The sequence below is a fragment of the Patagioenas fasciata genome, chromosome 10 (assembly GCF_037038585.1).
Source record: "Patagioenas fasciata isolate bPatFas1 chromosome 10, bPatFas1.hap1, whole genome shotgun sequence".
Classification (NCBI taxonomy): domain Eukaryota; kingdom Metazoa; phylum Chordata; class Aves; order Columbiformes; family Columbidae; genus Patagioenas; species Patagioenas fasciata.
This window is the reverse complement of record NC_092529.1, coordinates 16,507,501-16,535,339: the sequence shown is the minus strand read 5'-3', so window position 1 is coordinate 16,535,339 and position 27,839 is coordinate 16,507,501. Positions and strand designations below refer to the sequence as shown.

Here is a 27,839-nt window from a genome sequence, read left to right as displayed (position 1 = left end):
CCTGGAGACTGAGACTGAACTTTGAGGATCTGAGTGCTACAAATGCTTTCCCATGCATAAAGAGAATTACACCCCATTTTATTTTTTATTTTTCCTGTGAGATGCCAGCCCCCACTGCTTCCTAACAAGTTCCATTTCTCCTTCCCCATGCCTGTCTGACCTTTCTCCTCCAATGAATCACTTAGTTATGTGGAAATAAAAATATGAAACAATGCTGGTTTAAAAACACAAGTCCCCCAGCTTCATATCTGAGAGGGCAGCCAAAACCTCCAAGTTGTGGGTCCACTGCTGCTGAAGGATGCCAGGAGGTTCTAGGGAAGATCCACCCTCTGCCCACACAGCCCTTGCAAACAGCAAGGGACCCCATCCCTAATTTAGCATATACCTCATTGATTACTGGAAAAAAAGAGAGAAAAGTATGAATGTCAGACAGTCAGTGGTCTTACAACATTTCACTACTATTGCAGTTCTTTCCTGGCAGAGGTTTTTTGGTACCAGTGATATGAACAAGGAAAATTTAAGGAAAACTTGAACTGAGCACATCAACAGCAACCACATTCCTTTAGCTTGTGGTCACACTAATTCAAATAGACAAGATTCCCCCCCCCCCCCCCCCGCCTCCTTTTCTGCACTTAATTTCCAGGTAGAGTTTGTTAAAGCCTGAAATCCCACCTGAACTTTGGCAAAGTCTTTTCTAAAAAAAAAAAAAAAGAAAAAAAAGGATACACAAATATTTGGCTAAGTGAACCACAGCAAATTGCGTAATATCAGCAAAAAGTTGTGCTTTTTAAGTATCAGGCCTAGAGGTTTTATGTGAAATAAAATCCTCCTTACTTCAGACTCTGGAGGCAAACTGTGACCCCACTCTGTATCTCCAAATTTGAAACATTTGTGTTGCACCCCTCAGTAATCACACTTCTTGCTAGAAAAGAAAAAAATCCCTTCAAAAACTTATTATTTCATTTAATAAAAAGGCCTCAAACATACATATAAGAATTAGCTCAGCCTTGAAGCTTGATCAAAGGAGGTCACCTAAAATCAGGAATTCAGTGCTCTATCAAGCAAAAGTGATCCATCTACAAGCTTGCAACTGCCTTCTGTGTGCCCCTATGCCCAGTGACGTTTCTGCCTGTAACAACCTGAGTCTTCACTCCTTACGGTGAGTAACTGAGAATCAGGATTAGGTCAGCAACCGCAACACAAGGAATTCTACCCATTTCTTGCATCCTTCTCCTCGGTTTGCCTGGGAACATGTGCTTCTGCTGAGTGCTGGGGGTGAAGGGGAGAACTGCACTGATGAGTTTTGCAACACGTTGACAGATATTAATAGATTAAATAGCCTAGTGCTCTCCAACCTTCGCTTTACCAGCCCTGCTTTCGGTAGCCCATTAAAAAATAAAAAACTTAAAAGAAAAATAAGAAATATTATTAAAAATAAATTGAGAAGCCCAACTTGTAATAAAGCTGGCGCTTGCCCCAGGCTTCAGAAACGTCTGAGCCATGACACTGACTTTGCAGGCACTCTACAGACACAATCTATAGCTTTTATGGGGGGGGGAAATATATATTTGCACTATTTAACAAGTACATTTTCTGTTTTGAAAATGTAGGGAGCATGGCTAACAAAATACAGAATGCAGCAACAAAACAAACAACACTCATCCTACAAAGCTGTCATTATATAATTTCGCTGTTTACACTAAGGCTCCAAAGAATACCTTCTGTTAATTTTTTTTAATTAATGGGGTGCTACACAGTTAAATAAACTCACGAAGAGTATTCATGACTTTTGCATTTTTACTTCATATCCCAATCTTTATTTACAACATTACTGTTATAAATTACAACAGTACTGTTGATATTCTCCTCACTTGCTGTGATACTCAATGGAGCTCCACAGGAGAAAGAACATAACACAGGAAACCATGGCATTTGATTCTGCTCTAATTTGAATGCATTTAAACCAGACAAAACTCCACTGAAATCAGCGGCTCCACTAGTGAAAACCACTGCAATTCCACTGCTGCTCCTAAGGCACCACCAGCCTCCCTGCATGCAGTGCATTTCCAAATAAAGCTGAATTACTTCTAAAATGTCAGCAATCCTTGTAACTCCTTATTAGTGTGAAATTACTTAAGCCTTAATTCAGCAAGGTACTTCAGCACATTCCTAATTTTACAGGCATGAGACGTACCAGTGACCTTAATAAGACCACTCACTCACTCACATTTAGGCACACGCTTAAGCATCTTGCAACGTTAAAAGCCACAATGAGGAGCAGTCCCTCACCAGCAGGTGAACTGAAACTGCTCTACACCTTCATAGGCACACTACCATTTTAAGTTTGCTACATCCCAGGTTTGGTTGCACCGCTTGTTAGATCACCCTTAAAACACAAAGATCAGGGAAGGACGAATAGTCTCTTAAAAATTTGGATAACATAAATGATTTGAAATAGACTTTTGATTTATATCTGATGCTTACTGAACTTCATTCACAGTGTATACATGTGTTGGATAGCAGCTATAAAGCATTCCTTTGCGGAGTTTCCCTAAACAGCACTCCTGAACACGTAACTTTACTGCTTATGAGTAAGCATAAGCAAATACAAGGGGAGGGTGCACACCTACGAAAACAGCTGGGAACAAACATACCACTGCTGAATTTTCACATGAGATGCAAGGCTGAAAAACAAACCAGCAAACATATTTCAGAAGTCCCATCTCTTCAAAGAGCCCACATAAACCTAAACGATTACTGCATGATCTTAATTTACCAGGAGAAGTAACAGCAGGTCTTGTAAAAATAAAATAAAAATAAATAAATACAGAAATAGACAGCCGTAGCCTAAAGAGGACTTCTGGGTTTGGATGTGCACATAATCCAGGTGATTACACGTCTAATGACCCAGCTTCTGCATGTACACGCTTGTATCCACACACACAACTGCAGAGCTCCGGGTGCCAATGTCAAGGTGCTTTGAGGACTCAGATTTATGTAGTTATTTATCAAATAACTTAGAAGCAAAAGAAAACAAAACCAAGGCAAAGGAAAAACAAATCTCAGCAAGTGCAACACAGTGGTAGTTTCTCCTTACCCTTCAACAGTCAGAGAAAATTTAAGGCTTGTTGATGTCAATAAGTAGTTGTAACAAAGACATTAGTAATAGTGGGGATAGAGAACGCTGCACGAATGTTCTCAGCATGGTTCATTGACAAGAGATCTAAAAATTGAATTATTAAGGAAAAAATCATTGATTCTAAAATCCAGGCAAGGTAGCCAGCCTATGTTAAAACTTATTTAATTTTTCCAGCGCTGCTTCATTCCTAAGCTCTCAGAGCCACAGCTTTTCCATCGAAAAGCAAAAGACATTTTACGCACAATTTTCCCTCTACTAGAAAGAGGTATATTGTGCCCTTCAGTGAACATAAAATTGATATTATCATCTCTTAGTTTATATCTCACTACTTAACCTTCAGATTAAAAGTTATTAGATTTGAATGACTAAAAAGACATCATGTCACCTTCCGTTCAATGCTGGGAGATGGGAGAACTTGGGGGAAAAGTCTGAATGACAAAACTACAAAGTTACCAGGAGCATAAAGTTGTTTTTCATATTTTGTGATGAAACAGCACAAGCTCTACAAATGCAGTGATCTTTTCACCATGTTGGAATCATCATCAATACAAAAATCAGACACAATCCAGCAGCCTGCGTGGAGTTCAAGCTATACTTTCAAATAGCTCTTTCAATAGCAAGAGCAGTTTAATAATTAGGTTTTATGCCTCTTTGGACAAAATGACTCAACACAGACACTCCCTCAAAGTCTAACAAACAAATTTGGTCTAACCCAGTTATGTCAACATGAAACAAAGACATTATCTTGGAGCTAGTTTAGCAGTTTTGTTCTGAAGAGATAAGTCCACATCAAGATCAATGGGACCATAAAACTCCTGATGCAGTTTGTAACCTCTTCCCATGGGTTTTCGAAATAAGATGAAACTCACCAAATTATAAAAACAAAACAAAACAAAAATATACCACCATTACTTTCATTTACACTGTGATACAGCCAGAATTCTTTCTAATCTGATCTTCTTTTTTATCTACCCAATTAAAGAAGCCTCTCAACAAAACACCAAACCCTCATTTCTTGTACATTTTCCTCCTCTTTGGACAGGAACAAAATCTGAAGAAACCACACATTCCCTTGGGAATTCCCTTTGCTTCCCTCAATCTAACACTTCACATCTCAGCATTTCTCAAAACAATTTCTGCCGAAGGGCCCAACTACGGTATCTTCACATCGATACCACAAACAGCCCAAGTGCGGCCAGTGAGACCGACTGTGCAGGCATCATTGACTTGGGCACAGACATGAGAACCTTGACCAAATTCATGTTTATCAAACATTCCTTTATCTCCTACAGATAAACAAAACTGTATTTTTCATTTGTATACATTCAGTGGAAAAACAGTGTAAAAAGTACACCAGCAGATGCAATGAACTATATATAATGTCTTTTTTTTTTTTTCCCAAGGAAAAATCCCCTTCTTTCCTTACTTTGTGGACACATGGCAAAACCAGTATTTATCTAAACTCTTCAGAAAGCTTGAAGTGACACTTGATAATTACAGTAGAGTTCAGCTCTAAGTCAAAGTGAAGAAAAGAAACTTCCCCACAATTCTTTATATAAACTTCCTCCTTGTTCCTCCATGTACCAGTTGCATTTATAATACATCACTATTCCAGTTTGTCATAAACACAGTCACCTTGTAACCCTTTTTATCAAGCAATCTATGCACTACCTAAAAGCACACTACACTCCATCAGACAAGCTATAGGTTTACATTATACAAACATTCCGATTCTGCCTGCTCAGCGCAGCTTGTCAATAAACGCCAGCAATTGCAAAACAGCAATGTGTGTTTTTTTCCTTAAGAGAACACTGATACGAGCCTGCCAGTTCTGCAAAATAAACTCTTTGCAATCGCCGCAGCTAATCTGTCAACAAATTACTATTAAAGTCATACCTCCATAAAAGTTCAAAAGCATTCTGGATTAGACAAAAGATACTGAGTTTTAAACTCATGGGGCAGTACTTGAAGTCAGGGTATCAAAGTGGATCTTGCTATTGATGTGGAAAGGTTTGTATTTCTGCCACCACGCGATACAGCATTTGGTGTCTTGCTGCTATATGTCAGAATTCAACTTTGTATTTATTCTCTTTGTTCAATTCATATTCTTGTTTCTCTGCTAATAATGTGAAGAACACTTTAATGAATAGTCCCGAGGATAAAAATATGACACAATAAATAATATTTATTTTATAAGCTAAGAAAAAAAAGAACTGGCTAGGAACGAAGCATCAAACCTTCTGTTTGAGAAGACGTCAGAAACCACTGAAGCAACTGAAGCTGTGATCACATACATTAAAAGGGAGTTTGTTCTCATGAATCTTTATTAATCCTTGGAAGGCAAGAGCCACCCCCTCATTACATACTTTCTGCCCGAATTTCCCTAGCCCAGCCTGACTTTCAGCTTGTGGGTCGCTGTGACGCCTATTTTGCACCTCCCAGATGTTTTCCGTGATGCCTCAGAGCCAGCAGATGTTGCCAGGCTCTGCTGGCTACCCCATTCTCAGGTTTTCTGCCCTGTCCCGGGGTTCTGTCCCTCACAGCACCTTGGGAGCAAACTCCTGAGCCCTGCTGCTGTCCCCAGGCCAAACGCCCGCCTTTGGTCTTTTCAGGAAGTCCAATGACCCAGGTGACATTCACGTCCACTGCAGGTTTTACAGGCAGGTCGCCAGTACGCTGCCCATTCCACCTCATCCCAATGGTCATTCCTGCGAGATGCTGACCCACCAGTATCTGTGGAGCCAGAAGGCAACTTCTCCCACCCTCCGCAGGGGCCAAAATACTACAGGAAAGGGGCCTTTCCTTCCTTTCAGTCTGGTTCTGGGCACAGCTTCTCTCCTCTGTGTATCTCTATTTTTATCCAACTCTTCCACAGATGCACTTTGCCTTAAGAGTCACTTGTGTCGCTTTGACTTTCACTGAAAAGTATCTTACTTCATGATTACAAATTATCATCATCAGCTGGAGTTATTTGGTTTTATTATACGCAGCAGAACTTATCCCCACATTTGCTACTCCCAGCTTAACAATACATTTTACAAGATTGCTAATGCTAAAATCATTTAGCATCACACTGCCTCCTTGCATGGCAGAATCACCCTAAGATGACGAGGAAAGCATAAAACTTATCCTACGAGTCCTCCCTGCACTACAAGACTGCTCATACCATACACTGTTCCGTCAAACCTGAACATCTGTGGTGCTCTGTATTTTTCCATGGTAAGATATTTACAAGTTTGTAAACCCATTAAAACTTCCTAAAAAATCTGAAGCATTTCTGCTTCCCTTTCTCATAGCAACAAAGCTAGTAGTCCTTATACATTCATAAATTCCACCAAAAAAAAAAAAAATACCGAGCCAAAATCCAGCACAGATGCTTTACCCAAACCGTTGTACATCCAGGTTTCACCGCTCAGCCCCACTCATCACGGGAACACACAACTACCCACAACAGCAAAGCTCAAACTACCCGCTGACGATTATTTTTTTTCAGATAAAACAAGTGCCAGGTGGCAAAAAGAAAAGATTTGAATGAAATGCTCTTAAAAAAATATCTGTTTAATTCAAAACTCATTCATTTGTATTGACGAAGCGTTTTGGAGAACGCATTCTGTTAAGTGACCTGAGAGCATATGTTGTATACAGAGAAACATCTAAACATTATGCTCCATGTTGTATGTGTATCTGTAAATGCTTGCATTAGCTGTCTGAAAACAACAAGTTTTTCTTCTTTTCACTATTTAAAAATATTTTCAAAACACAAAGATTGATATTTTTATGCTAGCTCTGATTACCCTGTTGTTGTTATCAGGTCTTCTTTTTTTTTTCCTAATAACCATTTTAAACTTTGCAATCAACTTCTTTTTTTAAAAGATAAACTCCATGGTGAAGTTAGTCATCAAAATCAATTAACAGCAGAATTCAAACATAGAACATGAAGGTCTTTTAAGAACTTGGAGAAAAGCAAGTGCCCTGACCACGTTTATCGTACTGGCAGAAGATAAATAAACTGCACGCTAAAATCTGAGCCTGCAGTCCTGCCCCCATCCCCATGCCCGGGGGGCTGGCGGCACTTGGGTCTGTGCCGGGCACCATTTGGGGAGGGCTGGAGGACCCGCGTAGGAATGAATCGGTGCCACTCCTTAACTGACCGAACGGGCGGCTGTTGAATGGAACAACCCACTACACGGGAGATAACCACCTTACCGGAGGCGCCAAGAGCCCTCCGATGGCTACGGAGAGGCTCTGGTACAAGGCGCCGCAGGGATGTTTGGTACCGGGGTAGGAGCGAAGGGACAGAGGTCCGAGCAGTTCTGGTCTATGGTGTGCACATGTGCATGTTCGCGCGACCCCCCCTCTGTTTCCCTGCACACAAAGCAGCACTGGAAAATTCCATAGTGCTCCTATGGAAAACGCAGCGTAATTAATTCATTCTGATACGAAGCCTTTTTAAGACCAGACCTTTGTGTCGAACATATTTTACCGTTCCACTCCTCTTCTACTGTCCTATATTAATCAAAGCTGTAACCCCTGTTGTCTTTGCACTACGAATCAGAATGTGCCCCTGGCGAAGAATGAGGGAAAAGTCAACAGGAATTAAGTTTCAGTGCAACTGTTTACTCAACTGTGGCCTGCAGTTATTGAAATTTTATCCGTGGTTTTGTGTGACTACTGCAGTAATGAATTCAGCATGGCTGTGATTTTCTCACTGATGGTATTCTCACTTCAAGTAAAAACCTGTAGGATGAAAATTATTGAAACAACCAAAGTTTATGCATTTAGCATCATCCATTTTTCTGACTTGAAGTTTAATTATGGCAGCTGTCTCAGGTTGGCAAATGGGGTCCCCTGCTCCTCTGCAGGCCTTCAGTTTGCTTTGGTTTTGAGTGCGGATTTTTTGCTCTCCACAACAACCTGCTAAAAAGATCACTGTACGCTTAGCGGAGTCTTAACCAGCTGCCAATCGCTTATTTAAAAGGTTTTAAGAATGCTTATTGCATTAGAGAAAGTGGAGGTTAGGACTAAGTGTATTCACCATGGCTCTGCCGAAGCCTTTGTTCCCAAACGCGTCAATGAAACATGCCCAGCACTTTGGTGAAAAATTTCCTCAAAGGGTTTCAAAATTTTATCAGAGAAAAGAAAAAGACAAAATGTGTTACGCAGATAATTTACACGGGTGAACTTGGTCACTTCCCAGAAAATACGCTAATTAAAATACAAAGGCAGAACACACAATTTGGTTCTGATTCTTCCGAATTGAGGAGCACTGACACAGGATGTATTTATTTATTTACTCTAACGTTTTACCACAGCAGATACCTCCGCAGCCTTTTTCACTAATAGAAAACATTCTGTTGATAGAGGTTGCTAGGTTATATCAAAATTTGTTGCAAAAACAAAACTTAACCTTAGTGTATTTTCCACAGAGCGACATTTTTTGGAAACCAGTTATTTGTATACAGCGGTTCACCCAATCACTGCCACCAGACTCAACGCACTCAAGCACTGGAAACAAGCCCTGATCTTTGGGTATTTCCAGGGAATGATTAAAAAAGAGCCCTGGAAGACAAGTCCAATATTTCCCTTTACATTAACAACTGCAATCCCTGACGGACAAAAAAATGCACAGAATAACATAGGCAAGTCCTAAAAGCATCCTCTGACTGGCAAATACAAAGGGTTTGGGAGGGGAGGTTAAATGCTTCATGCTTTTCCTGTAAGTAGGAAACTTGTAATGTGTCTTACAGTACCTGCTGTTGCTGAAGATGTGCTAAATCTGCAGCCCCAATTTCAACTGAAGGTGTCTCGCCGTTTGATCGCACTTCCCGCAGGCTGCACTCTAGTAAATGGTTGCCACCGCTCGCTCCATTCTGAATGGCTGAACCATTACTTTTTGTCTCAGTCCCAGATTCTTGCATCATGACTCAAAAACCTGAAATAATTTAGGGGAGGGGAAAAAAAAAAAAGGCAGCTGTTAAAACAGTTGCTGTATATAAGGAGACATGCCTTGTTTTAAATCCTGCCAAAACTGTAAACATTTGTCATTTCCCTTCATACGATTTATCTTTCATTAATGGTTCATGCTACTACTTGATGTTTATTTATCTGTTGGTACAGCTATAATTTTACTAAGTTAGTTCTGTTCTAAATATAGTATTATTTGCTCAACATCTTTTTTCCCTTAGAGAAAAAAAAATATTTTTGAACGAACACACAGAATCCATAATTAAATCTCTCTAGTTACATCTGGATGCTTTCCTTTCAAACGGATGAGTCACTCTTTGCAACAGATGATGGACAATATCAAAATCCTGATATGCAGTACGTGGGGGCAGGTAGATGAAGCAAAGCATTCAGTATTGCAGTCTCCATTCACATCATGATATGGCTAAATTAGCACCTTTTGTTATTCTGAAGCAATCCAGCTGAGTCTGGGACGTGCTGGACACCATCGGTTTTTGTTTGGGGCAAACTGCTTCAACTGCTCAGAGAATTAAGTCTTTTTGGCAAATTTCTTGGCTGCGGATTTAGTCTGGCTTTGGACGCACTATGGCTTTACTGTGAAGAGCCTCCCACGTTATCTGGCTAAACAACACCTTAGTAGCCCCAGCAATTCATAACCAGCCCTCTCGACTCTTGGTGGACATCTGTCCCTGGGTGCTTCACAACACTGTGCTCATCAACTGTGTCCGCGGGTCACAGGTCCCACACTGAGGATGAGGTTCTTGCTTACCCCAGATCTCCTGGGATTTACACATCTTTGGGAACCAACTATCAGTATTTTTGTACAAGACCCCCAAAGCATGCACGTTTTCAGCTGCGAGCCTCTACCTTTGACATATTTCGATGAGTTGTTTTATAGATATTTCTACCTGCAAGGCCCCAAGTTCCCAAATTTAAATGTTATTAACCCGCTTTGCTTCCGCCAGCCCATCTCTCCCTTCATGCTCCTCCTCTCCCGCTCACCCAGGGGCAGACGGGTCCAGTGAGCCAAGCTGCTTGCTCGGAGCAGTAACTCACCACCTGAACATCAGCCAAATGCTTCTGTGTAGGGTAGTTCACCCCGAAAGTAAGATGGTTTATATTTAAGGAAGAATCTGTTTGAATTCAGCAGCTACCCCAAATCAAAAGGAAGAAAAAAAATCTCTTCCATCACATAAGGGAAAATACCCATCAGAAAGGGTGAGAGAAAGTAACGTACTTCAACGGTAAAATACCAGGGGCAAACTCTTCCCCAGGAACTGCAGACATATGTAATTGGGAGCCTCCGGCCGCCCAAGGTGCGGTACCAGCTGGAGATGGCAATTTCTCCTTCCAGCGCCAGCTCCTGGGTGTACGCTGGCCACAGGTGACACTCAGAGCCAGATCCCGCATGATGAACTCCTGCCCAGCCCACTGACACCAAGTCTCTCAGTCCTTTGGTAGCTTCAGACGTTCATAATGGTGATCCATACGGCTGATAATCAAAACGTCATAACTGAGAGGCAGCTGACTAACGAGGCTTTGTCACCGCCATGCTCTGGCATCAGCACTTCTCACCGATTCACATTTGGGGTGGATGAACCACTCGTTAGCTGGATCCAGTTCCCATCATGACAGGATCTATTCGTGCTGATGGCTACCCAGGCACCCAAACGGTGCTAGGACAGATTCAAATGTTCTTGTCTATGGAAACTTTCAAATCCGCTCTGTGAGATCTTCAAATTATGTAAGCGGACAAAAGGGCCTGGAGGCTTATTATGAAGCTTCTGTCACCTCCCTTGTGAAACCTACAGCTTTCCCAATGCCAGTAGCAAATGTTTTTGGGTTTTAACATGATCCTGCTCTGACATATACTAAGAACACCATGTTTTTTATTTTTGGAACTGTAAGGAAAGCCCACAAGCATGGTAAGGCCTAAGTAAGTGTTTACACCTAACACGCGAGGCTGGATTACACATGAGACAGCGACTGTACGACTCTGGAAGAACAGACAGGAATGAGTCTCCAGACAGCTCAGACATCACTCAAATGGTATCCCGTGCAAGTTTTATATGCCACACTACTCAAAAGGACACACCTCTTTTAACCAGAGATAAATCAAAAGGAACGGATACATGTAATAGTTTTCTGAGTCCATCCAAATTTGGGTCAAGCCTCAACTGGAGAAAATAGAGCATTACATCAATTTACCTCAGCAGAAGATCTGGACAAGAATGACCACCATGGAAGATCAGGTGAGCAGGCTGAACCCAGGAGACACTTATGGACTGTTGTGATGCACAATGGCAAGTGACGGGTGGCACATCTGCACCACAGATCACAGCCGATGGAGGAAGGACTGGTGGAAAGTGTCTCCAAGCAGATATCATGGCCAACAAGATGCTAAAGCCAACGTGCCCAAGCAGTAAAGAAGGACATGCAATTCTCCAACACTTCTTATGCAACAAGCTGACTGGAAGCAAGAACTTGTATAAAATACTAAGGACGGTCAGAGACAGCAGCCACCAAAGCTCCCAGATGCTTCTGACAGCAGGAAGAGGAATGTGCACCACTGAGGAGCAGATCTATCATGGCCTGGTCACGATTTGTTGGCTTGCCCTCTGAGCGAAACATCTTCAGGACACAGAAAATAACTCACAACCAAACTGGTCAAGAAATTATTTCTTGTCTCTAGGTTGGCAAAATGCACCTGGAAAGAAACAACAGTACAGATTGCTACAATTTTTCCAACCTACAGGACTTAGAAAAAGATGGATTATTTATAGTATTTGGTCACAAAAAGATCACTGAGCTCTCGAGAAGCTTCTCCACGAGAAACTTCATGCTCCATTTTACCTTTCAAAGTTACCAGCAAAGTTACCAGATGGCCCCAGCCTCTGCACCGGCCACGCCACCCCGCAGACCGTGTATCCAGCAGAACTGGCAGCAGCTATCGAGGAAATGGAGTTTGTAAAGAGAACATCAAAAAGGGTAAAAGAAAATCGTGATGCTTAGACTCTACAAGCAGAAGTGAAAAACTCTGAGTAAAGTTTGTTTTGAAAACACCCATTCGTGGGCAGTCAACTTCAATATAACTTCAACTGGACACCAACACAAAACAAATCCACTTTGCTAAAACACCTCCAATAAAAAAGAGGATTTTCAGGGGAGAAAAGATAAAACTGTTTATTTCTTCACCGTAGTCAAATGTGAGCTGACATAAATAATCACAGTTTGGTTTGATCATTAAGCGTCATGTCATGAAAATCAACCTGCAAGAGCTTTCTGCAAGAATGATTATTATTTGTCTTTTTGAGCACACCTAAATGAGCTGAGGTGATAGTACACTGAGGATGGCTCAGATAATTGTCTCTCCTCAGCACAGAGGAGCAGGCCTTACAGAAGCCTATTAGTGAAGTCTGTCATTCAAAACTGTGAAAAAAAAAAGGAAAGCAAGGTTGACTTTGTGCAACATGATTGGGTTCTGCGGGAACTGAACTGTAGCTTCAGGTCCAGTACCACAAACTGTGATTCTGGTCTGAATACAGCCCTAAGTAACCAGAATAGTGCTGAAGAAGCTGTTATGCACAAGGATTTATTATAGGAAATACAGTATCCCACAAAAGCTTCCATGACACACAAGATACCATGTTCTGGCTTAAAATTAATGGCAAAAGAGCATGTCCATATCAATTCTGGAAAGGAAAATGTATTTTTACAGATTAAAATAGATGGGTTATTATCAGTATAAGCACCTTTTTTTTTAAATAAAAATATTATACCATGGTATTTCATGTTAGGAGGGACAGAGAATGACTCTTAATATTATTAAAGGTACCACAAGATGTTTTTCCCCTGTGAACAGACCAAAGCTAAGCTGCAGTTTGAACAACTTGTAAAATTTTATCCTGGAATCAAGGACGACATAATAAAAGGACTGTTCTTATACGACTTCATGTCAGCTTGGTTTAAAAACCTCACAATGGTGATCAGTTTCTCAAGATTCCTATCTTAATCTGCACAAAACCTTTTCTAGCTTTGATGCACAGCCAAATACAAAGCCAAAACCATGCAGTTTGGCCCATCTCATTAGTTAATACGTTACGTTCAAGGTAAGGGGGCAAAATTTCAGTGGTGTAAAATCCAAGCAAGGCACTCCGTCAACAGGAGGACAACAGCTAATCATCCTCCAGATGACTTGGACAGCTAATTTCTTAAGAGAATGTTCAAAATTGAGAAAACATAGGTCAGATGTGGTCTTGTGCTGAATCAAAATTATCTTTCTGAGGACCCTGGTGTCAGTGTTTTGAACTAAAAATGACAGAACCTGAAGGAATCCTAATTTTAAAAATGCTCTGTGCTAATCCATTAAAAAATAAAAGATGAGGTCCATAGCATCACAAAGACCAGATGCTGCAGATACACATCTCTCAGCTCTACTGGACTATTCAGATGAGCAATGTTAAGCATGGAGATTAGTAGGCAGGAGATGGGCACTGAAGTGTGCAATTTCTGCAAGTCTTCTACTACTGTAGTTTCTAAAGACTAAGCAGCATTGTTTAATGCCAGCATGAGGGAGGATTTACTGACCGAAGCACTCATCAGAATAAGGACCCACTGCAAGTCTGAAAGACTAAGGGACTGATATTCAGATGTATTTAGATGCCTCGCCATACACAGAGGCATCTGGCGAGACGTTTTTAAGACTCCTGAATAAGCACCAATCTACATCTTTAAGCATCTCATCACCTTTAAATAAAACTATCCCTGGGCTCTTCTAGGCCTTAAAATCTTTGTTTTAATATGTTTCCAGACCCTGGCTGGACTACACATCCAGGACGCAGCCTGCGTGTTTCAAAGTTACTTCCAAAGCTGACAATTTTATTTTGGCTATTAGTACTTCAAGGTGTTTACAAGTATATATATGCACATAAAGATCATTCGACATTTCTGTCCCCTGGGAACACTGCTAGAGCAAAAATGTTGTCATAACACATCCCTTCTTTGCCACATTTGTGCAAGATTTTAAGCTAACAAAAAGTTCAGTCTTTATTCCAGGGCAGTTAATTAAGGTGGACCAAGTCAGGCAGAAGTAAATTAACTTGGCTGATCAATTATTTATATGAAGCAGAATAAATGCCCTTCTTTAAACTTGGCCCAGCCGTGAAAGGACATGTAAATTAAACACAACACAGATTTATAGAATATATTTCTACTTTTAAGGACAGAAAAGTTAATGCTAAAATCCGTTTTAAACAAGTGATCAAATGACCAGATCTAGTCCTAAGTTCTCCAGCAGGCATACTATCCATACACGCACAGTTTGGAAGTAAACATTTTACCTATTTGTTGCAAGCAGTTTCCCAACGCAAGCTCAGGACTAGTTTTAGAGCGCTTCTCTCTAGAACTCTAAAAACACCTCCAAACAACGTTTACAAGCATTTCATGGCAATGCAACACCGCAAAGGCAGGATTTTGTCTCTTGAAAATGAAAGGCACTCCAGAGCACGGTTGGCAAGGCAAAGGATGAAGCAGGAGCAAAGCTGCTTCTTACATCAGTCACCAATGCATCTAGATCAACCCAGCACAGGTACCAAAGCACCACAGAAGCAGCCTGGCGCTCTGGGCACTGCCTGTTTACCAAGGAGGACCATGATGGCTTTCCCAGGAGACCACGGCCCAACTCACAGTGGTCCCCTGTTAGTCTCAGTACCTTTGGAGCAAGTGCCCTGCAGGGGGAAAGTGCCTCGGGCTCCACATTCCACCACCACTTCTGAATTTCTGCAGGAACACGCTTCGACGGTCCCCGGCCGATGCCGAAACACCCATCTCCTGCAGCTGACACCCTGGCCCTAGGTCGATGAGGTGGCCAGCAGCACCATCCCATCATCCATGAGTTCAGTAAAAGGATTCACTGGTGGAAATTAAAAGCCTTGTGTAAGGTAAGGCTTTGATCTACCGTGGGGGAAGGCGTACAGATGTTCAGCTGCTCATTTACTAAATTACACCATGTCACAATTAACTGTGAATCAGCCAGCTTCACATGAGCAGCTCGAGGGCTGCCACCGCGCTTGAAGTACAGAAATAACGCCGGGGAGGGGAGTCCAAACTAGCCAGGTGGACCAGATGACTTCTCTCTGTCAGTGCTTGCGGTTAGCATGACTATTAGAAAGAGCCATCCCAACATATGGCACGATTTAACTAAATAAGATCTCGCTGAACTTCCCAGCCTTTCTCAACTTACAAACCCCTCCGCTCTCGTCATTGCAGATGGGTGAATACCCGTCATGCTTTTAGAGTTTTCAGTAGCCGTCATTTATCCTGCTGACAGGGTGTATTTTAGGTATAATTATGTACTAACTAACTATAGATCAACTGTCGGTACATTAGGGTACTTTTTGGATAAAACTTCATGCTTACCCCTTTGAAGGCCACTCGCCTACACAGCACTGGTGGTTGCTGAATTGTGCATGAGTATGAGAAAGGAGAAGGGGATCCAAAGAGCAATTAAGGATGATCTTTAAGAATCAACCAAAATAGCAAGGAATGGAAGCGAGCTGGGCTCCGCTGTCCTGAAAAGTGATGCTGAGTCACGTCTGACAGCAGCGTTTGGCGGAGGAGAGGCAAACCCGGAGCAAGGCAAGCGAGGAACACGTACGGGATGTGTGGAAAGAGGAAACAAAGAGACAGCAACGAGGTGAAATCCTTTGATATTTCCTCAGCTTAAAGAGGTAATTCAATGCATCAAAATGGATCCTTGAAATTTCAAAGGATGAAACTCGCACAACAAAGATTGTTGAGAGTGCTGTTTTCTAGGATTAGAACAAAAACGTATTGGGATTTGCTATATGATCTTACATTGCTGAGCAAGACTGTATACTTGCTGTTATGCAAGCACCATCTTCCAATAGCGAATTTTCATAATTATAACAGAAAGGCGTAAATTTTCTAATGCATAGCAGTTCAAAAAGTAATCAAGAGAATGAGCCTGAGGGCTATTTTAATGTATGCAAAGCTAGTGACCCACAGTAAATGGGAGGTAGGCTTCAATGAATGCAAAGTAATGCACACATACTAAAGACCTGGTCTGATGAGGGACGGCTAAAATTAACACCCAATTAATTTCCGAATTGACAAACAAATGAAACCCATAAATCTACTTTCTCATTAATTTTCTTGTGGTATAATTTAAAGCAGTAATATGAGGGCAAAAACTGAGCATTATCCATCATAAATATCAAAAAAGATAGCACTGTAACACCATAAATTATGCATATTACCTGTTGTTAAAAGTGATTAATGTATTATCAACTTTATCGTGCACTGTATATGTCTAGACGTATCTAAAATCTGAAATTTCATTTAGTGCCTAGGAAATAAAGGCTCCAGAAGGAACGGGATTATCCGCAGCGCATCCTCAGCTTTCCCGCGTGGCCCAGAAGCAGCCCTGGCGCTCTCCTCTCGCTGGACTTGTCCCAGGCTGTGGTTTGGAGGAGGCTGAGCGTGTCACAGAAGTGACGTGCTGAGCTTCCCCAGGGAAGGGAAACAAACCCCACTGCTCTCAGAACATCCCCTGGCTCACACAGGGCTGTGCCCCTCCCTGCCCTCCCGACACTGGGGAAAAGCTACCTGGGGGTGCAGAGCCATGGGGAGGGGAGTGAGGTAAGAAAGGAACAAAGAGGAGGAAAATGTGAAGCTGTGAGTGACAAGCCAGTGCTTTCCTAAAGTGCTTGAGCACATCACCTCGGCCAACAGAAGGACACTGGCTGCCTTACTTCCTCCCTGAGGGTCACACCTGTGAGAAGCTCAAGTTCCAACAACCTCAACCTCTACCAGGGTTTTTAAGTCCACTCGCCACCTTCAAATCTCCAGAATAGCAGCTTCACCTACTTCTGTCTAGATGCAGTCTGCCACAACTTCTTAATTCCTTAACTGTATACAGCAGCACAACCTCTTTCATTGTTTGCATGCACGGCTCGCCCTGTGTGGGTTACTTCTTTCCAGCAGCAGCATGTATTGTGAGGGCCATGGGAACCTGAAATCATTCGGAGGCAGCCCAGTGAAAGGCTGATGGATGCTCCACAGCAGATGAAATTTAAGACAGCTGTGGTGAGGAGAAGGGAAGGAGAGTCAGAAGCCTAATCCCACTTGTGCCACACTGACTTATTGTGAAATCACGGTCAAGCAACTTAACTTCTTAGGGAATCAGTCACTGCAGTTACCCCCCTAAGGAAATCTCTTCTGCTGCGGGTGTTGCTGACCACAAACACTAAGAACACAGAACAAGCAAATCCACGGAAAATTAACTGAAACAGACCTTAAAATTTTGCCATTTGCTCTGTTCAAAAGAGCTAGAGCTGGTCCCCACGAAAACCTAATACACCAGAACATACCAACCTGTGACGGTAATAGGTCTCATTCCTTTCCTTGAGGTAAGACCCAAAGCATCAGGCTTTTATTTCCCTGAACGAGCTTTTTACATCCTCCCCTCATGCTACAGATTTGCACAGAAGTTACTCCCAGTCTCACCTTGGATAAACAAATCCCCTTGGCAAACCCAGCTCTATCTCAATCTATGCCTCTCAGCTTGACAGCTATTAAAATCCATATTCAGCATGAAGCTCATGCCATAGCTGCATAAAAGCTCTAGAGCTGGGCCACTTCCAAGCGACTGGCAAATATGAGGTAATGATTTACATACCATCATCGGCAGAGTGAGGTTCCTTCCCCTCTCTTGGGGAGAGCTGTCTTTCAGCTGTGAGCTTGACAGAAATCATCCTTACCACCACTGGCATCATCGTTTATTTGGAAGGAAAGGAACAGTGCGCAGCAAGTAAAACCCAAACCAAACAAGAAGCCATACTTCATTGTACCATACGGCTCTGCGATTACCGCCGTATGGACATGGGCACCATCCCCACAACAGGAAAAGCTCCTCCAGAAGGAGGGACACGTAAGGGCAGCACAGCGAGGCCCAGAGTGGCTGCAGAGAGCGGCCTTGGCGCCGCTGTCTTGGGGGAACCCACCTGCTCCCCAGCCCAGGCACAGCAGTGCAGGGCTCCCCGTGGGCTCGGGTCACACAGGAACAGAAACTGCAGAGCTGCTCTCACAGCCTAGGGCTTATGTGTTTGTATGCATGCTGCTGTGAGCCTGCAACAGAAACTCTTGCAGTCTCCCTCGCAGAAAAACAGCAGACTGTTCAACCAAGTAAAAGACCAAAGTCGCATTGAGTAAATATGGTTTAGTTTATGCTAGGCAGCGGCAGCACCGCTACAATGAGATGGTATCAAACCTCGCAAGATTAAGTGCTGGCTGTAGATGAATTAGACTCCCACCCTCCGCGCATATCTCCATTAAAGCGTTTCTAAAGTCTCTACCAGCCTTCAGAAGTCAAAAACCACCTCAAAGCCAGGTGCAACTCTGCAATGCTTCTGCACAAGACAATTTTCACTTCACTATTTTCACTTAGTTTAACGCAGCAAAAGTTTAATTAATTGCAGCAACACCAGTCAATTAATGACCGGCTGCTCCACTTCCACCCTTCAGGTACCTCTTGCTTCCCCTCCAGCCCCGACACTGCTCCAGTAGCCAAAATGAACAGTATGTATGGACCACTGGTACAAGCTACTAAATACAAAATATCACATTTTTATGCATATTTTGTTGTGTGCTATTCCAAGGGATGAAAACGACAATTATTTAATGTTATCCTTCAAAAACTTCTTCCAAATCCATAGTCAAGATATTTTAACGTATTAACACACATTCAAAGAAACAGACACCACCTTCATACAAAAATAGTTAACTTTTCTTCCCAAGGTCACTCTAAGAGGGTTTATTTACTCCCTTTGTGTGAGAAGCCCCAACAATTTACTGTTAGTGCTAACAGGTCCTGCCTGGCATTTGAAATCCGAGCCCCATTCAGAAACAATAACAAACAATAATTTTGAAAAACAAAGATGGTGTGAGGTTTTCTTGCTCATTTGCAAAACAACCCAAAAGCAACAACTGCCAGGATGGCTCTCTGTAATTAGGACTCCCAGAAACCAAACAACAAACAGCCAGCATACAGAAATTAGCAGACGTGAATGCAGTTTTCCAGCTATAAAAAGAAGAAAAGCAGCTCTGTCATCTCACTCGCAGGAGGAGGAGTGACAGAGCGCATTTTTAAATTTGGTATTTTCTCTCCATTCAAATGGCTCTGCTTCTAAAACAGAGATTTTCCTCAGATCTCCTCAGAAATAAAAGCGAAAGCTTTGCCCTTCCAGCTCCATTGAGGGCACATGCATCAATTAAAATCAGACATAAGAAAAGAGAGAAACCAAAAAGCCCCTACCAAACGCTGACACAGAAAGCAAGGCTGGACTTTTGGGGTGATTACCTGGTTCATAGCCCTATATCTTTGTCCTAGACCTTCTAACTCCTTGTTTGCTCCATGCAGGATTTTCTAGCCATCAGCCGTCTACCGCTGTGCTAGTCGTCTTGCAGGAGTGCTCTCTCCCTTCTGAAAAAAGCAAACAACTGGATAGATATCATTACACTAAGGAAATCTCTTGGAAAAACCAAACAACTTGCTAATCTTTCTAGCCCCTTCACCCAAGTTAAAGATAAGCAAAGCAAACCAAAGTGAGTTTCAGCCACATTCCAGGGACAAGCTCCCCTTTTTCTCCTTTATCAAAATCCCAGCATTTAAAGGTTTTTTTTCCAGACCTTGCAGGATAAACTGCTGCTCACACCCGCAAACAAAGCAATATTTGTTTAATAACTGATTGCTGCCATGGGTACAGTAAACAAGGGGCCCAGCATTTGTGTTTATGAACAAACACATCATCTTGCAAGAGCAATTTAACATTAACCAGGTGGAATAATCAACAGATTTCATAGGTGACACTCGGGGCAGGACTAATGTAAACAGAGCAGGGAGGAGAAAGGGGCCACTCTTAGGGAATCAAGGTTGAGGCAAATGCATTACAGAGTAAACAGCTGGGAAGAACTCAAGACAAACAAATAGTCATTCTTCTGACATTTCGAGAAGCAGAAAGGTTGTACGTTACATGCATCAGCTGCTGACCACCATGAAATCAAACCAGTTGGGGACCAGGCCTTCTTGTTTACACAGTGCCATGTTTGCTTATAAACAACAATTTGCTGTTACCAACCTCGCATTACTCATTGCATAAACGAGCAGATCAAGTGAAATCCTGTTAACTCTTCTGTGGATCGAGGGTTTTTTCCTCCCCTTCAACAACAACAAACAAAAAGCCTTTGCAGTCTTTCTGTGCAACTTCAAGACAACAGGCAGCTGGGGAAAATACATAGCTGTGCATCTGTTACGATAAAAAGGGTAAAAAAAAAAAGGAGTTGAAAACACTTGAAAGTGTTTTACAAAACAAGATTTACCGGCCAAACCACTGATGCAAAAGATCTATTTGCATTAAAAAAAAAAAAAAAAAAAATAAAAATCAGCAACTGAAAAGAAGGTGGGCTGCAAAATCTTCACTTCCCCCCAGAACAAACAAGCAAAATGACAGGTTTCTACACAATTTGATCTGCCCAGTCTGACCACGCACAAGTGTGATTTCACACACGTCCATCCATGCCCACGGCAGCTCCCTGCCCTGTCGCTCTCTGCACGCAGCGACACGCGAGGCTGGCGCGGCAAGGCACGGACCAGCCCGCTTCCTCCGCCTTGCCCTCTTCCCATCCTCGACCTTCTTGCTTCTGCCTGCCATCAACATTCTCTGATCTCTGAAGATCTCCCCAGCTCCTTTTTGTTCTCCCAAGGTGGGCCAGGCGTGTTCTGACAACCAAAACCCCTAGTCCGCAGCTGCTCCCCACCCGATGTCCACCTCTTGGCACCAAGGCACTCTGACATCAGTCCTCACAGTTATCCAAACACAAAGTCCCCAGGGTTTGCCTCCTTCCAGAAAACCTTTTCTTTCACATCTGTCATACCCATAATGCTCAAGAAGTTGACTGTTGCAACACCCCTCCAGGGAAGTTTCTTGTAGCTTCCCTATCCTGAACACAGATTTGGGGAAAGATCTGAAGTACACGGCGACCAGATAGATGCTCCTATCGGTAAAGGGTTAATCCAGGGCTCTGGGTTACATTCCTGCCCTGACACAATCCCCCTGTGTGACCTCCAGAAGTCACTTCATCCCTCTCCTATGTAAAATAAGCATTATAAGACGTTGCTCTAGTTGGACGGGGGCAGATGCAGTTGCGTTCTGTACCATGGGTCCTTTTTTTGTCCAGCTGCAAGTGGCCCCTACCTGGCTCACCACAGCCTTCTAAATCAGCACCAGCACCACCACCGAACACTGAGGGAAAGCATCCCAGTTTCAGTTATATGAAGTATCCAAGGTCACAGCCAGCCCTGGCACTAACCTCCCATCCCTTGCCATTTCATCTGCAAACAGAACAGTGGCCAGAAGCCTCCCCCCTCATCATTTTTTCACAAGTTTTAGAATATTTGGTACTTTTCTTCACAGCACAATCCTGGACATCCATGGCCAGCCAAGAACCTCTGTTTTCTTTCTTTCAGAAAACATTTAGCCTTTTGTTGTATTAAAAAAAAAAAAAGGTTCAAACCCATGAAATCAGTACAACCTACTAATAAGACAAGTATTTAAATAAAACCCAAATGCAGTATTGTTCAGGCAACCTCATGCTTTTGAATACATCAAGCTGACAGCATAATAGCGGGCTGGATGAAAGGTGCGACTCGAGGACGGGGTTGGTGTCCACACACCAGGAAAACAGAAGTGCTGCCCCATTTCCTGTGCTTCAGCGGAATATTTCTGATGTCTGGGGCTGCCGAGGACTTAACTCTGAATTAATGATTGCACACAATACCCTCCTTTCTCCCCTCCCGGCAGGACAGCGAGGGCCAGCCTCACCGAACGACTGTGGGCAGGCAGGCACGGGTCACGGGGGATTTAGATATTTCACAGCAGCTTCAAAAATGTAGACACCGCAACCTGAAGGTTTCTGAAAACATCAAGCTCCACATAAAAGTCCTGATATTTCCCTACTCGAGACAACCGCTCTCACCTCAGCCGCGCTCTGCCTGTTCCACGCTCCTTTTCCAGCACGTAAAATCACAGTTTATTCAGTACAAAGTAACTACAGTATGATAAAAACTATAAGCATATCATTCAAATGCTTTATTGGTCAAATAGATGGATGCTTTTATTAGTCCAACCTTTTTTGTAATGGAGTGCCACTGATGACCCAGTGTTAGCCTCATTCCCTGCTATTAATCACACTTCTAAGAGCTCATTTTGCTTTAAAATCTTAAGAAATTGCTATAATTTAAAGACATGGTGTCTACATAATGGGAAATGCTTCACAGATTGTATCATTCCATATAACACAGAATTTTTATGGCAATGCTGACCACGATACCAAGGTATTACAAAACTTGAATAAAATATTTTATGAAGAAAATCTAAATGTAAACTTACTGTTACATTTGTGGTTTGCCACATCCATAATGTTTTAATCACAGCCTTTTGGGAGTTGCAGTTTTCAACTGCATGTGGCTAACGTGGATTAACACTACAAAACACTCCCTGAACAAATAGAACAAAACCAAATTAAATGAAAATTAAATAAACTAAAAGAATGGACCACGACAGAAAGACTATTCAAGCTATATTTAAGCAACGTAACGCAAGGGATTTATCCTTTTGTCAGCTGTCTTATCCCTTTCTTTTCTGCACAGGGAAAACAGATTATGTTTACTGTGAAAAACTTTTCTGACAAAGTGGAAGCATCTTACGAATTTACCTACACCGAGAATTAAATTAATATAATGATGGTCTTAACCCATATTATTAAAATGTACTTTGCAAAATGTTTTGACAATGTTGACTGCTGCGGGAAGGAAAACACATTTAAGACAATTTCAGCCAAATGCAAAAGCAGAAGCCTTTCATTTCTCAAATGTAAAGTAAAAAGCATCTTTAAACATCTTCTTACGAAAGAAAATGCAGTGCAATTATGTTATATGGTGAACACAAAAGCATGTTCTTTTCCTCAGTTCTTCAACAAGATATTAGTACCTCCTGGCCTTAGGAATACCGGTGTAAATCACATCATATTCAGGGTGTCTGCATTAATTATAATAGGAGCTGGAGAGAAATGTTAACTTTCCAGGTTGTTGCTAAGGATTAGCCCTTGTTTACAATTCTGTATTTATAGAACAAGAAAAATTTGTCAAATGAAGGGCAAAGAGGAATGCGAGAACACAAATTTAGCTTTGATTTCAAAACAAATCAGATCTTGCAACCATTCCCTGAAAAGAAAACCACAGTTTTTAATGTGAAGATGCAAATCAGACTCGGAATATAAAAATGTTTTATAATTCTGTGCATTCAACACTACTAGATGTTATTTAAAGAATTTATGTTAACATTTCTCATCCTCACCCAGCAAGTCCAAGATGCTGCAAACGGCATCTATTTAAAATGGATCGTGTTTCTGTGGGGCACTGGGTAGCTGAGGATGAAGCAGAAGGCTGCAGGAGGTTTGACCCCCAGGCACCAGATTCATAGGGATTCACGGACTACTCCAAAGGGGCTCAAAGACAGCGTGCCAGGAGGAACAAGCCCCTTGTCTTCACCAGGCTTAACGCTGGCTTCATAGAGCTCTGCATCTCCACCCAAGGGGCAAACCGGGAATCTCCAAACCATTGGAAAAGACACGCTGGCTTCCCCAAATGCACCAAGTCTGTGACGTGAACGAGCCACCCTTTAAGAAGGGCACTCAGGAGCCCAAGAAGGGTCTCTTGTGCAAAAGATGGTATTTCTGGAGAGGATATGCAAGGATCTACAGCTCAATGAGCAGAGCGCCAAGGCTCTGCAGGGACTTGCAGGTCTTGGGCACCTTGGCAAAACTGGCCGGGGAAGTTTATACTGCTACCGTCACTATTCTGAGGATAAATAAAGCACTTCGGCCTCCAGCACTTTCGTTTCTTTTTGCAAACAAAGGCACACCCACTACAATGAAGTTGCAAAACCATGTTCATTAGGACTCCTTGTTTTCACACGCTTACAGCCTTCTAAGACCTGCAGTCCCTCTCATGCTCCCATCAGTGTTTGCTTCTGTGTGGAAAACTAAGCAAGGGCTCTTTCGTGGTTTCAGTTTATGGAGAAGCAAATGGAAAAACGCTTTTTCTCATTAAAAAAAAAATGTAACCACCAACTTCTAAGGAGAGTGACTTGCAAAAATGCTGAGCACCCACAACTGAGAGCATCTAACCCCCCTCAAGAATCAGGCCCACAACACAATAACAAAAATGCACTTAGCTAAGCTTTTGTGGAAATACATGGAGTCTCCTTGCCTTGCCCTGTCCAAGGGCTTTGGCTATCAGATTACAGCGAGGCCAGCACTGTGCAGAAGAAAAACCGTACGTGTGCCTATGAACATTTGTGTGTAAGCTAATGCACACACACGAACGTACCCAACACACCGGTTTAACATCAGACAGAACAGAAGAAGTGGAATAGAAGATGGGCTTTCCTCCCCTGTTTCTTTGTGATGATTTCTTTCTCAGGAATAGCTCCAGCCTGGGCCCAGAGCAAGGATCCCATCCCACCGCATTTCATGCAGGAGATGCGTATGTTATGCAGACGTTACTCAACAGCCACATGCTCAACAGTGACACACATGGTTCCCAAGCTCCCAAAAATACAGTTGGTCCTCACCACACCGGCCCAATAGATGGGGAAAAAAAAGTGTGAATTTTTTCCACCTCAAAATTTCATCCTGTGCCTGAGAAAACTCCCTAAAAAAGCTCTGTCGAAACCAATTTGTTTCTACTCACCAAAAAAAAAAAAAAGCACATATGCCTACTTTTGAGTCAGGATGCAGGAAGCCAAGCTCTTAATCCTTTTTCTCCATTCACCCATGGCTGAAGAGCAATGCCCATCTCTGACCCATCATCAGAGATCGCTGGGAGAGAGAGAGAGAGAGATCACAGCAGAGAGGAGCAACTGGACACCAAACCCTCTCCAGCTTGCCTTGGCCAACGCCACCGGGCGATCACGAGCACTCCTGTGGTTGCCCATACCTTTCCTTTGCATGATGCCAACACAACAGAGAGCCTCACAAAACAGCACCGTGGTGCCGTGACCTCTCCAAAATAAGCTGTTTGGCCCTGGTCTGGAAGGGCCCGTCACTGCCCAGCTGGGCAGAGGTTGCTCCATGCTTGGGAAAATGGCCTTTCTGGTGTTGAATCCCCAGCAGCATGCAGAGCCATTTACAACCAGCAACACGTGTTTAATATCCAAAATCCACACTGAAGACAGTATTTGGACATCTCCAGCCACATGCAGGTGCATGGTCACCCAGATGTGCTGGCTCCTGAACACTGCAGAGCTAACATGTGCGGCTTCCTGCTCCAAGGGCTTGTGAAAGAGAAGGATACACTCTATTTACACTCTATTCAAGACAAGATTATTCACTGTCAGGATATGCCGTAAGAGGGTAATCTGCACCCTAAACTGGATTGTACAATACCGCAGGCACAGACGGTATGATCTCTTCCTTTGGATTAAAACTGTTTGCACAAGTCAACACAGAACAAGGAGAGTAACAAAACATACAGTGTATTTTGTTCTACACTGCAGTCACATATTTCAACTGCCTCAGCTGAATTCTTAGAGTAAACACAGCTTTAAAAGAAAATAGCTAGAATAAAGAGCTTCTGGAAAGTTCCTACTGATTATGCATGCAAGAATTCTGCTACTGCTTCCTCCCATCATCTGAAAAATAAACCAAACACCCAACTTCCACAACTATCTACAAAAGTGCTATTTTTTTGAAACATGTTACAGTACTATCTGAGGTCTGCAAGTTGTAATGAATGCATCTTGTTTTGTAAAATACACAGAGGAACTCAATTAAATGAACAACTGCAGAGGAAATAGAGCTGATAAAGGAATTAATGCTCCGTGTGCCAGATCATAACATAACATCTAGGATACAAAATCATGTCAAACATGCAACCACTGAAGACTTTTAAAATGAAATAAAAAAGTTAAATCCTAGAATACTTTAAGCATGTAAAACTAAGATGTGCAAAACTTATTTTATATAATTGGCAAGGGAGCAGGGCAGCAGCAAAGGGATCTGTTATAGCTGTTGCCTGAAGGTTTATTAAATACAGAGACAGACAGAACTTTTCACTACCAACCACCCGTTCCACTGGTGATCTGCTCCTTTCTCTTTGCCCAACCTGTATTTTTCCAAAGACCAAAGCAGCCCCATTCCCCACCTGCCAAGGAACGGCTTAAATGATTTCACAAGCCCGAGTTTGTATCTCAGTTTCCCTTTTCTCCTTTTCCCCTTGCCGCTTGCCTGCGCCTCGTGGCTGCCCACCCGCAGAAGGAGCCGCCAGCCCTGGTGCCGGCACACGCGAACCGGTGGGAGCCCAGATGAGAGCTCAGCCGGAAAGGAGACATCAAGGGTTCTGCAAAACCTCGCACGTCGGCTTTTCTCCTTTCGCAGTTGGCGTGTGAACTTGTAACTCGGAAATTGCAAGTTCCCACCAATTTTTTTGGCAACTTGAACGTAATTTTTAGGAAAACATAGTATGTGGCTTTTGGCACACGGAACTATGCGCTAAGACTTTTCAGACAAAATATGCAAAGGTGATGGTCTCGCAAGCCTTCAAGGGCTTCCTGGATGAAACGCAGGTTTGGAAGACAAGTGTATAAAATTCTGACTCCAACAAGCAGTAATAAGAATCTGTGTGCAAGCAGCTCCACAGACACTTACTCACAAAATGGGCATAATATGTCCATATGGAACAGCTAAGGTAGCGTGATGTACCCACGGTTATATACCATATACCAAACTGGGCATCTAGAAATATCTAAACCAGTCCTTCTCATATGCTTTTGACTTAAAAGGCAAGACTATATAGGCACTTTTTGGCAGCCTTGAACATCAGTATACTCGGGGGAGAAGAAGGAGGAAAATACTTTAAATTACAGAGATGCTAATCTCCCACTTCTGATGTGTCCAACTATTAATCAAGTTGCTTCAGCAAAACATCTGGCTCGAGCTATGGGCCTTGCAAGCAGCGTGAGAAGCCCTCGGTCAGGCCACAGCCTCATGGTGTCAACGCAACACTCGTGCTTCCCCTGCTCCTCCACCACAGACCACGTGTGGGCTGCACACACCTTTGTATCTCCTTGCCACTGGCGAAGGTTACTGGTACCCCTTCCTCCTCTTAAAGATGTGGATTTAGCACAGAACTGATTTCTTCCCTTCGTACTTTTGGTAGAGGTAAAAAGCTAGAGGAGCTTCTTCAGGAAAGTCACTCCCCAAGCCTGCTGACCTGCACAGAGTTTCCAACCACGACCATCCTGTGAGCCGTAGCCACGATAACCACCACGGAGGGATACAAGGGAAACAGCATGGACAACGTCTGAGCTTCATGCACCACAGCCAACAGCTTCAACAACACTAAATACACAAAGTATTAATTACCAACATTATGGCCCATAGATGGTCATGGCCCACCAAAGCCGTCCAGATGAAGAAACGTAGCAACTTCAATTAAGGGGTAAGACATACTGTGATTAATACAGCTTCAACCTAATTTTGTTGAACTGAATGTGAGAAAACACAGACTGTTATATTTGAAAAGGCGTATAATGTATGTGTGCGTGGACATTTGTATATATGCATCTACACGCTCCACATATTACTTTGTATGGTAAGA

General features: G+C 42.7%; 1 protein-coding gene across 12 annotated transcripts in view; it reads right to left on the bottom strand.

The window, feature by feature from the left end:
- FOXP1 (forkhead box P1) overlaps window positions 1–27,839 on the bottom strand; it is a 383,077-nt gene that overhangs the window by 156,125 nt on the left and 199,113 nt on the right. For 11 of the 12 annotated variants that reach the window (XM_071813224.1, XM_071813231.1, XM_071813229.1 and 8 more), the window contains one exon: window positions 8,890–9,071. In XM_071813224.1, the coding sequence (XP_071669325.1) occupies window positions 8,890–9,060 (171 nt within the window). In that variant the 5' untranslated portion in view covers window positions 9,061–9,071. Of the gene's footprint in view, window positions 1–8,889; window positions 9,072–19,481; window positions 19,583–27,839 lie in introns of those variants that run through there. The other variant, XM_071813228.1, reaches the window with a different exon arrangement.